At 43.9% G+C, this 12,754-nt stretch overlaps 1 protein-coding gene across 3 annotated transcripts in view; it reads left to right on the top strand.

Annotated features, from left to right (window-relative positions):
- usp24 (ubiquitin specific peptidase 24) overlaps positions 1 to 12,754 on the top strand; it is a 260,396-nt gene that overhangs the window by 137,344 nt on the left and 110,298 nt on the right. For all 3 annotated transcript variants that reach the window (XR_011948152.1, XM_072510705.1, XM_072510704.1), the window contains exons 23-26: positions 56 to 171; positions 1,749 to 1,815; positions 7,287 to 7,397; positions 9,160 to 9,258. Coding sequence is in view for 2 of the 3 variants with exons in the window: in XM_072510705.1 (XP_072366806.1) it covers positions 56 to 171; positions 1,749 to 1,815; positions 7,287 to 7,397; positions 9,160 to 9,258 (393 nt within the window). In the remaining variant the exon portion in view is untranslated. The remainder of the gene's footprint in view (positions 1 to 55; positions 172 to 1,748; positions 1,816 to 7,286; positions 7,398 to 9,159; positions 9,259 to 12,754) is intronic.

Genomic DNA, 12,754 nt, shown 5'->3' with positions numbered 1-12,754 from the left:
TTAGCACTATGATCTTGTTTTTTGTATGATCTTCTATTTTGCTAATTTCTTGCAGGTTGCCAGTTCGGCACTAGGTGGCCCTACTTTGACACATGCTGTTACAAGAGCAACTAAAATGCTGACAGCTACAGCCATGCCTACTGTAGCTACGTCAGTGCAGTCTCCATCTAGGTAAATCTAGTCTTCATTCTCATATTTTTGTACTCTGTAAACTCCTGTTTTAGATTAAGTCTTTTAGTACCCAATTCATTTTTTCCAATTAAGGGGCAATTTAGCGTGGCCAATCCACCTATCCTGCACATCTTTGGGTTGTGGGGGCGAAACCCACGCAAACACTGGGAGAAGGTGCAAACTCCACACGTAGTGACCCAGAGCCGGGATCGAACCTGGGACCTCGGCGCCGTGAGGCAGCAATGCTAACCACTGCGCAACCGTGCTGCCCTAGATTTTAAATCTTGATGGGTTACATGATTTTGAAAATAAAAACACATATGCTCTGATTTTGACCATAGCCACCTGGGAAACTCTTCAGAGTTAGTTCAGATGCCTGTTGAAGCTTAACAAATTAGCTTATTGAATTTCGAGGCTTGAAAATGCTCATTGATAAGTCTGTGAGGTAGCAATTCATAATCATCATTGTACACACATTTCTTTGTCAGGCTCATTCAGGTGAATAAACTACCTAGCTTTCTTCTCTTCTTCGCGCCTTGCCCTAGAAAAAGTATAATTTTTTAAAAATTTAGAGTGCCCAATTTTTTCTTTTCCCCAATTAAGGGGCGATTTAGCGTGGCCAATTCACCTACCCTGCACATCTATTTGGGTTGTGGTGAGACCCCTGCAGGAGAGAATGTGAAAACTCCACACAGACAGTGAGCCGGGGCCGGGATCGAACCTTGGTCCTTCGTGCTGTGAGGCAGCAGTGCTAACCACTGCGCCACCGTGCTGCCCACAAGATAAGGTATAATTATTTAAGCTGCACATTACTCTGTGTGGTGAGTGTTGACTCTCAACAAACCTTCAAAAGAAGACTGCCCCAGTTTCTATCAGGGCAGAGACCGCATGTGAATACCAGGAAATATAAGCATGGTCATTGGGATCTCCTGGACTATCAATGACATCACATGGCTGCTGTTGGTTGGGTTATCCACTTATGCTTCACAGCAGTGTAAGCCAGTTTGGATGTCGCTGATGGTCTTTTCCTTTTTTAAAAATAAATTTAGAGTACCCAATTATTATTTTTTTAGTTTTCCAATTAAGGTGCAATTTTGCGTGGCCAATCCACCTCCCCTGCACATCTTTGGGTTGTGCGGGTGAGACCCAAACAGACATGGGGAGAATGTGCAAACACCACACTGACAGTGACCCAGGGCGGGAATTGAACTCGGGTCCTCGGTGCCATTTGGCAGCAGTGCTAACCACTGTGCCATCCTGCCGTCCTCTTGTCTTTACCTACATGTGAGTTTTGTGTGCTTATGTTTCAATGACTTGTCTATTTCAGTATCATGGTACAGTACTTAGGACGTTCTACTTTATAGAAAATAGAAGCAGGAGGAGGCCATTTGGCCCTTCGAGCCTGCTCGGCCATTCATTATGATTATGGTAGATCACCCAACTCAATAGCCTAATCCCGCCTTTCCTCCATATCCTTTGATCCCATTCACCCCAAGAACCAAAAAGCCGAATCTAACTGTGCATTATGTTTTTGTAAGGGCGTGTCAAGGTACATAATGTTTACTTCTCAATTGTAGGTCCAGTAAACTTGTCATAATTGAGCGGCTGCTGTTACTTGCTGAAAGATACGTGATCACAATAGAGGTGAGCAAATGAGTGATTATATTTCCACTAAATAGCAATGCCCTTTCTTTTACTAATTGATTTATTCATATTTAATACTCTAAGCTTAATATCTTATTTTACACCAGGATAAATCCCAGTGCAGTGGTTTTTGTTTTCTAGTTAATCCCCTTTATCATATGGGAAGCAAAACTGGGAAAGTGGAACAAAGAACAAAGAAAAATTACAGCACAGGAACAGGCCCTTCGGCCCTCCAAGCCTGCGCCGATCCAGATCCTCTATCTAAAACTGTCGCCTATTTTCTAAGGATCTGTATCCCTCTGCTCCCTGCCCATTCATGTATCTGTCTAGATACCTCTTAAATGATGCTATCGTGCCCACCTCTGCCGGTAATGCGTTCCAGGCAGCCACCACCCTCTGCGTAAAGAACTTTCCACGCATATCTCCCTTAAACTTTTCCCCTCTCACCTTGAATTCGTGACCCCCCTAGTAATTGAGTCCCCCACTCTGGGGGGAAAAAACTTCTTGCTATCCACCCTGTCTATACCTCTCATGATTTTGTAGACCTCAATGAGGTCCCCCCTCAACCTCCGTCTTTCTAATGAAAATAATCCTAAACTACTCAAACTCTCTTCATAGCTAGCGCCCTCCATTACAGGCAACATCTTGGTGAACCTCCTCTGCACCTTCTCCAAAGCATCCACATCCTTTTGGTAATGTGGCGAGCAGAACTGTATGCGGTATTCCAAATGTGGCCGAACCAAAGTCTTATACAACTGTAACATGACCTGCCAACTCTTGTACTCAATACCCCTTCCGATGGAGGAAAGCATGCTGTATGCCTTCTTGACCACTCTATCGACCTGCGCAGCCACCTTCAGGATGCAATGGACCTGAACACCCAGATCTCTCTGTACATCAATTTTCCCCAGGGCTTTTTCATTTACCGTATAATTCGCTCTTGGATTGGATCTTCCAAAATGCATCACCTCGCATTTGCCCGGATTGAACGCCCATCTGCCAATTTTGCGCCCAACTCTCCAATCTATCTATATTCTGCTGTATTCTCTGACAGTCCCCTTCACTATCTGCTACTCCATCAATCTTGGTGTCATCTGCAAACTTGCTAATCCGACCACCTATACCTTCCTCCAGATCATTTATGTATATCACAAACATCAGTGGTCCCAGCACAGATCCCTGTGGAACACCACTGGTCACAGTTCTCCATTTTGAGAAACTCCCTTCCACTACTACCCTCTGTCTCCTGTTGCCCAGCCAGTTCTTTATCCATCTAGCTAGTACACCCTGGACCCCATGAGACTTCAATTTCTCCATCAGCCTACCATGGGGAACCTTATCAAATGCCTTATTGAAATCCATGTATATGACATCTACAGCCATTCCCTCATCAATTAACTTTGTCACTTCCTCAAAGAATTCTATTAAGTTGGTAAGACATGACCTTCCCTGCACAAAACCATGTTGCCTATCACTGATAAGCCCATTTTCTTCCAAATGGGAATAGATCCTATCCATCAGTATCTTCTCCAGCAGCTTCCCTACCACTGATGTCAGGCTCACCGGTCTATAATTACCTGGATTATCCCTGCTACCCTTCTTAAACAAGGGGACAACATTAGCAATGCTCCAGTCCTCCAGTACCTCGGCCGTGTTCAAGGATGCTACAAAGATATCTGTTAAGGAACCAGCTATTTCCTCTCTCACTTCCCTCAGTAACCTGGGATAGATCCCATCCGGACCTGAGGACTTGTCCACCTTAATGCCTTTTAGAATACCCAACATATCCTTCCTTCTTATGCCGACTTGACCTGGAGTAATCAAACATCTATCCCTAACCTCGACATCCGTCATGTCCCTCTCCTCGGTGATAAGAGCTCGTTAAGAATCTCACCCATTTTCTCTGACTCCACGCATAACTTTCCTCCTTTGTCCTTGAGTGGGCCAACCCTTTCTCTAGTTACCCTCTTGCTCCTTATATATGAATAAAAGGCTTTGGGATTTTCCTTAACCCTGTTTGCTAAAGATATTTCATGACCCCTTTTAGCCTCTTGATTCCTCGTTTCAGATTCAGTCTCCTAGACCTTATGTATGCTTCCTTTTTCCTCTTGGCTAGTCTCACAATTCCACCTGTCATCCATAGTTCCCTAATCTTGCCATTTCTATCCCTCATTTTCACAGGGACATGTCTGTCCTGCACTCTAATCAACCTCTCTTTAAAAGCCTCCCACATATCAAATGTGGATTTACCTTCAAACAGCTGCTCTCAATCCACATTCCCCAGCTCCTGCCGAATTTTGGTATAGTTGGCCATCCCCCAATTTTAGCACTCTTCCTTTAGGACCACTCTCGTCTTTGTCCATGAGTATTCAACAACTTACAGAATTGTGATCACTATTCCCAAAGTAATCCCTTCAACCCCTAACCCTAACCTGGCCGGGCTCATTCCCCAACACCAGGTCCAGTATGGTCCCTTCCCGAGTTGGACTATTTACATACTGCTCTAGAAAACCCTCCTGGATGCTCCTTACAAATGCTGCTCCATCTAAACCTTTGACACTAAGTGTATCCCAGTTAATGTTTGGAAAATTAAAATCTCCTATCACCACCACCCTGTTGCTCCTACATCTTTCCATAATCTGGTTCCATATTTATACCTCTATCTCACGCTCGCTGTTGGGAGGTCTGTAGTACAACCCCAACATTGTTCCTGCACCCTTCCTATTTCTGGGCTCTGCCCATATCGCCTCACTGCTCGAGTCCTCCATAGTGCCCTCCTTCAGCACAGCTGTGATATCCTCTGTGACCAGTAATACAACTCCACCCCTTTTACCTCCCTCTCTATCCCGCCTGAAGCATCGATATCCTGGGATATTTAGTTGCCAATCATGCCCTTCCGCCAACCAAGTCTCAGTAATAACAATAACATCATACTCCCAAGTACTAATCCAAGCCCTAAATTCATCTGCCTTACCTACTACACTTCTTGCATTAAAACAAATTCACCTCAGACCACCAGTCCCTTTGCGTTCATCATCTGTACCCGGCGTACTCTTCCCCTTAGTCACGCTGACTTCATGATCTAGTTCCTTACAGGCTTTAGTTACTACTTCCTTACTGTCCACTAACCTCCTCATTTGGTTCCCATCCCCCTGCCACATTAGTTTAAACCCTCCCCAACAGCGTTAGCAAAAGCACCCCCAAGGACATTGGTTTCAGTCCGGCCCAGGTGTAGACCATCCAATTTGTAGTAGTCTCACTTCCTCCAGAACCGGTCCCAATGTCCCAAAAATCTGAACCCCTCCCTCCTGCACTATCTCTCAAGCCACGCATTCATCCTCCCTATTCTTTCATTTCTACTCTGACTACCACGTGGCACTGGTAGCAATCCTGAGATTACTACCTCTGAGGTCCGACTTTTTAACTTGGCCCCTAACTCCCTAAACTCTGCTTGTAGGACCTCATCCCGTTTTTTACCTATATCATTGGTGCCTATATGCACCACGACAACTGGCTGTTCACCCTCCCCCTTCAGAATGTTCTGCAGCCGATCTGAGACATCCCTGACCCGTGCACCTGGAAGCAACATACTATTCAGGAGTCTCGTTTTCGACCACAGAACCGCCTATCTACTCCCCATATAATTGAATCCCCTATAACTATAGCCCTTCCACTCTCTTTCCCGCCCTTCTGTACAGCAGAGCCAGCCACGGTGCCATGAACCTGGCTACTGCTGCCTTCCCCTGGTGAGCCATCTCCCCCCCAACAGTATCCAAAATGGTATACCTGTTTTAGAGGGAGATGACCGCAGGGGACACCTGCACTGCCTTCCTGCATTTTCTCTGCCTTTTGGTCACCCATTCCCTTTCTCCCTCAGCAATCGTAATCTGTGGTGTGACCATTTCACTAAACGTGCTATCCACGACCTCCTCAGCAGCGCGGACGCTCCAAAGTGAGTCCACCCGCTGCTCCAGAGCCGTCATGCGGTCTAACAATAGCTGCAGCTGGACACACTTCCCGCACGTGAAGGAGCCAGAGACATCAGCCACGTCCCTGAGCTCCCATATTGAGCAAGAGGAGCATAACACGGGTCTGAGATCTCCTGCCATTTTTAATCTTAAGGTTAACTTAGTCCAACTATAATATCAAATAATAGATAAATGAAAAAGAAAAAAAAAGAAAAATTGTTACCAATCACACGATAAAAACAAAAATAGAAATAGCAAAACCCTACCTTATCAACACACCTCAGGGAAAAGAAAAACTACTTACCAGCCACCAGCCAATCACTTACCTGCTGGCTGTGACGTCACTGTTCAACTTCTTTCTACTTCAACCTGCCCTCGTGTCTCCCTCTTGATCTTTACTCGGCTGGGATCCTTACAGTGATTTTTTTTTTTGTTAGAGGAGGAGGTAGGGAGGGAAACACTGAAGAAATGTTTGGGGTTTAACTGTCACTTGACAACAGCTCCTCCACAAACCACCTTCTGGATACAGTGACCGCAATGCACTGATGCAAATCTTCGCCGCAACAGCCAATCAGCGGCTCCCCTCTGCTGCCCTTCAGCTCTCGTAGAATTAGATGGCAGAATACAACTGAACCAGATTTTGGGACACTGGAGTCTAGAGGAGGAAGGTTGCCTAATTGAAGAAAGGAAAAATAGGTGTGGGTTGGAGACTGAGCTAATTAAATGGGAAGAAATACTGGGATTAGGGAGAAGCTAGAAAATATAGGAAGTCAAAGGAATGAAGTCCTGACATGGGTTAAAACATGGGTGAATGAGAGACAAACTAGAGAAAGGTTAACGGTCACAAGGGAGGGGGAAGGGTGGACAGGCTTGGAAGCTCTCAGGTGACAGCAACTTTATGGCCATGCGATGATGTCCAAATAGGGCTAGAGCCCAAAGGAAGTGGATTTATTATTGAAATTAGTGTAGTAAGTCCAGGCAGAACGGAAAAGCGAAGGAGATGGTAACAGTGAGCATCAGACATAAAGAGAAAAATATTCCCAGGAAAAATAAGTGCTTAATCAAGTCTTCCCATTTTTAAAGAAAGACAAAAGTTTAATTGTGTAAAATAAATAAATTGGGGCATCAAAGCATGAAGAGTCTGGAAAGTGGGGGCAGGCAAGCTAGTAGGCCTGTGGTATTTGTACTGTACTAATATTTTTCACTAAAAATAGGGGGACAAAATATAAGCAGAGGCTTGGTATTCAAAGTCCTTTGTCATTTTTAAAAACTTAATCAGTTGTCTTTGGAGAAATTCTGAGCATCAACTTGATGATTCTCCTTGCTTCCTGTACAGAAGCACCTTGTTTCTGGCATTGGAAATTTGTGGACAATTAAAGTATGTCAGACTTCTGTTCTGAGATAGTGTGGCTGTTGGTATCTCCATGTTCTTTCCCACTGCACCATCTTTATCTCGGGGTTAAGGTTTCTTTTATGTTAAATTTGTGACCATCTTTTGTGCAGGATCTATATTCTGTTCCTCGGACTATCCTACCTCACGGCGCCTCTTTCCATGGACATCCTGTAACTATCTCGGTCATCTGCGATTCTACGAAAGAAACATTTGGTATAGAGGTTAGTGTTGTTGGGTTTCTGCTTTTGTGACCCCACACGGATATACTTCAAACTTCCACAGAAAACCCAGCTGCTCGGATAATTCTGTTTCCTTTCCTCTGCTAAAAGAAATGATATTTACATTTTTATAAAGCTTCTATTTTTCCACTTAAGTTTTAGAGCTTCATCTTCATTACCCCTTTAAAAGGGGAAGAAAATAAACTCACGTGAAAACTGTAATAGGAATTGCAGAAGGCAAATTCTGACTGAACCAAGATGGTCCAAGATATTTTTTTGTGGCTCACAGCTCCCTTTTTACTGATAATTTGTTCTCCGTCCTCAAGTTCGCAATTAGTTCCCCATGTGAAGCAAAACTTTAGGAATAATTCATTCCTTCATCAAATTGCAATGGATAAAAAATGAAGGTTAACAGAAAAGATGTCCTATGATTACAACTTCATACATCAGAGGAAAGTAAAATAACAAAATTCAAATTAGAAAGAAGTAAATTGCAACCTATATAAAAAGTGAATTAAAAGAGGAAGATAAAATGAATGTACATTAAGAAGTGAAATGGTGGCACAAACATGACCTGTGCATCTGTATTTGAATTTGTTGCTGGAGTGTTTCACTCCTCATCTCTATTAAAGGGACAGTGAGATTGCAGAGATCGAGTCAATATATCTGTAATTTAAAGGGTATAATACATGCAAAAATCAAGTCATTTTTTGATACAGAAAGCATTATTACATAATGTCATAGATTCATAGAACTTACATTGCAGAAGGAGGCTATTCGGCCCATCGAGTCTGCACCGGCTCTTTGAAAGAGCATCCTACCTAAGCCCACACCTCCACCCTATCCCCATAACCCAGTAACCCCACCCAACACTAAGGGCAATTTTGGCCACTAAGGGCAATTTAGCATGGCCAATCCACCTAACCTGCACATCTTTGGACTGTGGGAGGAAACCGGAGCACCCGGAGGAAACCCACGCACACACGGGGAGAACGTGCAGACTCCGCACAGACAGTGACCCAAGCCGGGAATCGAACCTGGGACCCTGGAGCTGTGAAGCAATTGTGCTAACTACCATGCTACTGTGCTGCCCTGTCATTTTGTATCATCATGTTTTATTTGCAGATCTCAGAAACAATACTAGGCTGTAGCACACTTTAATGAGCACCTCCATTCTAGAGCATGTCCAAGTGGCTTGACCCTCTGGTTTAGCTCAATTGAATGAAATAGTGAATCAATCAAAGTTGTGGATATTAAAGGTTGATCTATGCACATTATGGAAGTGATGAGGCTAATCTTTTAATATGTTGTTGAGGTTTCAATATGTTGTTGGGTGTAACATTGGACTCTTCACCAGCTTGAAATGATAACTCATGGCAAACTAGAGAAGTGGATGTCATCAAAATATTTGCTGAACTGGCAGCAGCAGCATCATAGGGATTACACTGTCAGTCCTATATAGCGTATATTGATTTTTGAATCTGATCTTATTCTAGTTTGTCACAATGTTTTTGGCAAAATGTTGAATTTATCTTTCCGGCTTTAGCTCAAAGTCTGACTGCATTATTGTCATTGTCACTGTTTATTTATGATTCCTCGGTAAAATATTTTATTAAAAGTGTCCAGTTTGCCAGATTAAGGTCAGTAATCTCTGAAATTTAACCATATACATTGGACACAGCCTATCCCAACCAAGTGTGCCAGTTTGCATTTTCATATACATTTAGTACCTAACTATAATAATGACATTCTTTCCACTTTACAGGCTCACAGCAACGAGACTATTGGGAGTGTCAGGTGGAAGATAGTATCACATGTCAACTGTCCTTTGGATAACTTACAAATATTTGCCAATGATAGTTTGGTGAGTAAAGAAAAAAGAAGGAAAAATAAACAAGCCAGAGGTGGAAATTTGACGAGGTCTATAGTTTTATTGGTTAGGAATGAGGTGGGGTGGGGGAAGAGGAAAAGGTTTCAGATCCATTGACTCCATCATTTCCCCATAGAATGCCATTTATGAAATTGTATTTAATTTCTACATCAGGAGAGTGTATTTTAATTTCCATATATTTTTTTTACAGATTTCTCTCATGAGATGGACAATATCATAATTATTGCCTCTCCCAATTAATGCCCCTCATTTTTTGTTGTGCCTCTTCATTTAAGTGCATGGGTCCTTAAAAATGTGTTTTGTGCGCAGAAGGAGCTGATATTTGCTCAACCTGGACCGAGCAACATTTTTCAAATGAATGTGATCATGTTGAACTATCCCTCATCATCCTTTTATTTATCTACAGCCTTTGGCACAGTTGACTTCATCATCATCTCCAAAGTCTCTTCTCTATCATCCAGCTGAGTGGAACTGCCCTTGCTCAGTTCCAGTTCTGCCTATCAAATCCCAGCCAGTGAGTCATCTGCACTGGATTTTATTCTCACTCCTGCATGATTGCCCATGACGTCCTCCAAGATCAGTTTCCACATTTATGCTTACGACAGCCAATTCTAATTTGCCGCCACCTTCCTTAACCTCTCCACTGTCTCTAAATTGTCAGGCTGCTTATCTGACATCTAGCACAGGATGAGGAGAAATCTTTTCGAACAAAATATTAGAAAAAAGTAAAATTATTGCCTTCGCTATCCACCACAATCTCTGTTCTCCAAGCCACCAACTCCACCCCCCTCGATAACTGCCTGAGGTTGAACCAAACTGTTTGCAATCTTGACGTTGTATTTAATCCTGAGGTGGGCTTTTGACCACACATTCCTGTCACCAAACTGCCTATTTCCATATCCATAATATTGCATGAATATCGGCTCATGGAAACCCTCATTCATACCTTTTGTTACGACTATAGATGGCTATTCCAATGTGCACCTGGCCAGCCTTCCATATTCTATCTTCATTGACTTGAGGTCATCCAAATATGTGAATGATTTAGGATTTCTGATCTGGAAGATTAATCTTAATAGTTTGCTTCTGACTAAACCACCGAAAGAGGGAAAGTTATTTCCCTAGACAAACAAAGAACAGCTCTCACTAGAGGGAGATTACTCTTCCAGCTCTGAAATAGTTAAACAACTTTCAGTTAATTCCCAGAGGGAGATTCCCCAGGTAAGTCGCTCATACTAAACTGTTACTTTTTCAGCATAGATTCTTGTCCTAACAAGCTTCTGGAAATTTAAACTGATTCAATGTAGCACACACAGTTTGTATTTTTAGTGGGGTTTTATTACAATCATTTTAAAATATAAAACATATTTACAGAGTCTACAAAATGTAAGTCTATCAACAGTTTGTCATTAATGTGAGTCTGCTAACAGACTTTTTCTAAAAGAGAAGTATACTTAAACATGGATATCCAAAGGTATCGCTTACTACAAAACTTTTAACAGAGTAAGAAGGTCATACGCTAAAAGTCCAGAATAACTTATTTGACGAAACAGGCAGGAACAGAAATGACAATCGGTTGCAGGACCAGGATTGCTGATTCAGTTGAATCTGTCTCTTTTACACATTTTTCTTCCCTTTCTCTAGAATAGCCTGATAGTAAATAGCCCGTATTAGGCTATCTTACAAATGGCAATTCACATTTGTAGATTTATGCTTTTTTCCTAAGGACGGCAAGATGTCTTATAGCCTTGATGGGACTATCTTATAATAGGCCTTCTTAAAGATGGCTATTCACGGGTATAGGATCCTTATTTATTTTTAAAAATGTTTTTATTCTCCATTTTCACATTTTCCTTCAAAATTTACACCCCACCCACAAACAGTAAACGGTAACAAATACAAAATCAATTCCCTTAACAATACCAACGATTCCATCCTCCCACCACCCGAAACAACGGCCTACCTGTCAGTATATGCATCCAATAAAACAAACCCTCCCACGGTGGAAACAAAAAACAAAGGAGAAAAAGGAGTCTGGGACCGCCCATGGTTACCATTAACCTATAGAGTCCACTTCTCTTCCCCCCCCCCCCCCACACACACACACACACACACACACAACGCCATCCAACCTCTGAAAGAGTACCGTACATGATACCCAAGAGTTGTAAACACCCCCTCGCCCCCAGTCTCCAACTCCTCCCGTCCACTGCCTCTTGTAAAACTCCTCCCCCCAACCTCTGTTCCTTCCCCCCAACTTTCCACCCCGGGTAGACCACTCGGACCCTGTTCTGCCAGGCTCCGATGGCCGCAGCCCCTCTCCCCACCTCACTCCCGTTCACTGGCCGGCTTAAACCGGCCAGCGTGGAGGCCCCCGCCTGGGCCCCTTGCCCTGCCCTAAGAAAGCCCAGAAATCCCCTTTCAGCACACAAACCCCGCATACCCCCCTACACCCCAAAGAGCCCTCATTTCGAGTGAAAGTCCCATCACTTCCCTTGTCCAAATATATACAATATTGGCTCCTTTAGCCCATACACCCGCACACAGTGAAACAAAAAAGAAGAAAATACAGTCATGAGGTTACATCGCCACATGGCCATTTCTCAGTTCTGTCACAGTCCTTCTGCCTTCGCAAACTCCTCCGCTGCTTCCGCCGTTCCAAAATAAAAGTCCTTGAGCTTGTAAGTCACCCTCAGCTTCGCTGGATATACATAGAACATAGAAAATACAGTGCCGCACTGCACCTTGCTAATGTACAATGCCCTCTTCACCCGGTTGAAGGCAGCCCGCCTCCTCGCCAGCTCCACCGTAAAGCCCTGGTATACACTTATACCAGCTCCAGCCCACTGCACCACCCGCTTCTGCTTGGCCCAGCACAGGACCGTCTCCTTCACACTGTACCTACGGAAGCACAGAGTCACTACCCTTGGCGGCTCACTCGCCTTTGGTACAGGCCTCCACGACCGATGAGCCCGATCCAGTTCATATCAGGAGGGATCCTCCCCCTCCCCCAATAGTTTCGCCAGCATCGCGGCAAAATACTCAGTCGGCCTCGGTCCTTCAACTCCTTCGGGCAGCCCCACAATCCTCAAATTCTGTCGCCTGGATTTGTTTTCCAGGTCTTCCATTTTTCCTCACAGATCCTTGTTAGTGTCCATCACCTTCTGCATCTCCTTCCCTATCGAGGTAAGTTGATCACCGTGCTGCAATAATGTCTCCTTCACTTCCTTCAGCGCCTCCCCTTGCTCTCACACCTCCGCCACTGCGCTCGCCACTGCCGTTGTCACCGGGGAAATCGCCTCTTCCACCAGCACACCCAAAACTTCCCTCATCTCCTTCCTCATTGTCTCTATGTATTTTGTAAACTGCCTTTCGAATTCCGCAGCCATCACCTTAGTTATTCCTTCAGCCGTAAGTAATGCGGCCTCCCCTGGTGCTCCAGCCTCCATTTTCCTTGGTGACCCCGCGG

Source organism: Scyliorhinus torazame, chromosome 7 (genome assembly GCF_047496885.1).
Source record: "Scyliorhinus torazame isolate Kashiwa2021f chromosome 7, sScyTor2.1, whole genome shotgun sequence".
NCBI classification, from domain to species: Eukaryota; Metazoa; Chordata; class Chondrichthyes; order Carcharhiniformes; family Scyliorhinidae; genus Scyliorhinus; species Scyliorhinus torazame.
This window is presented reverse-complemented; position numbering and strand designations above follow the sequence as displayed.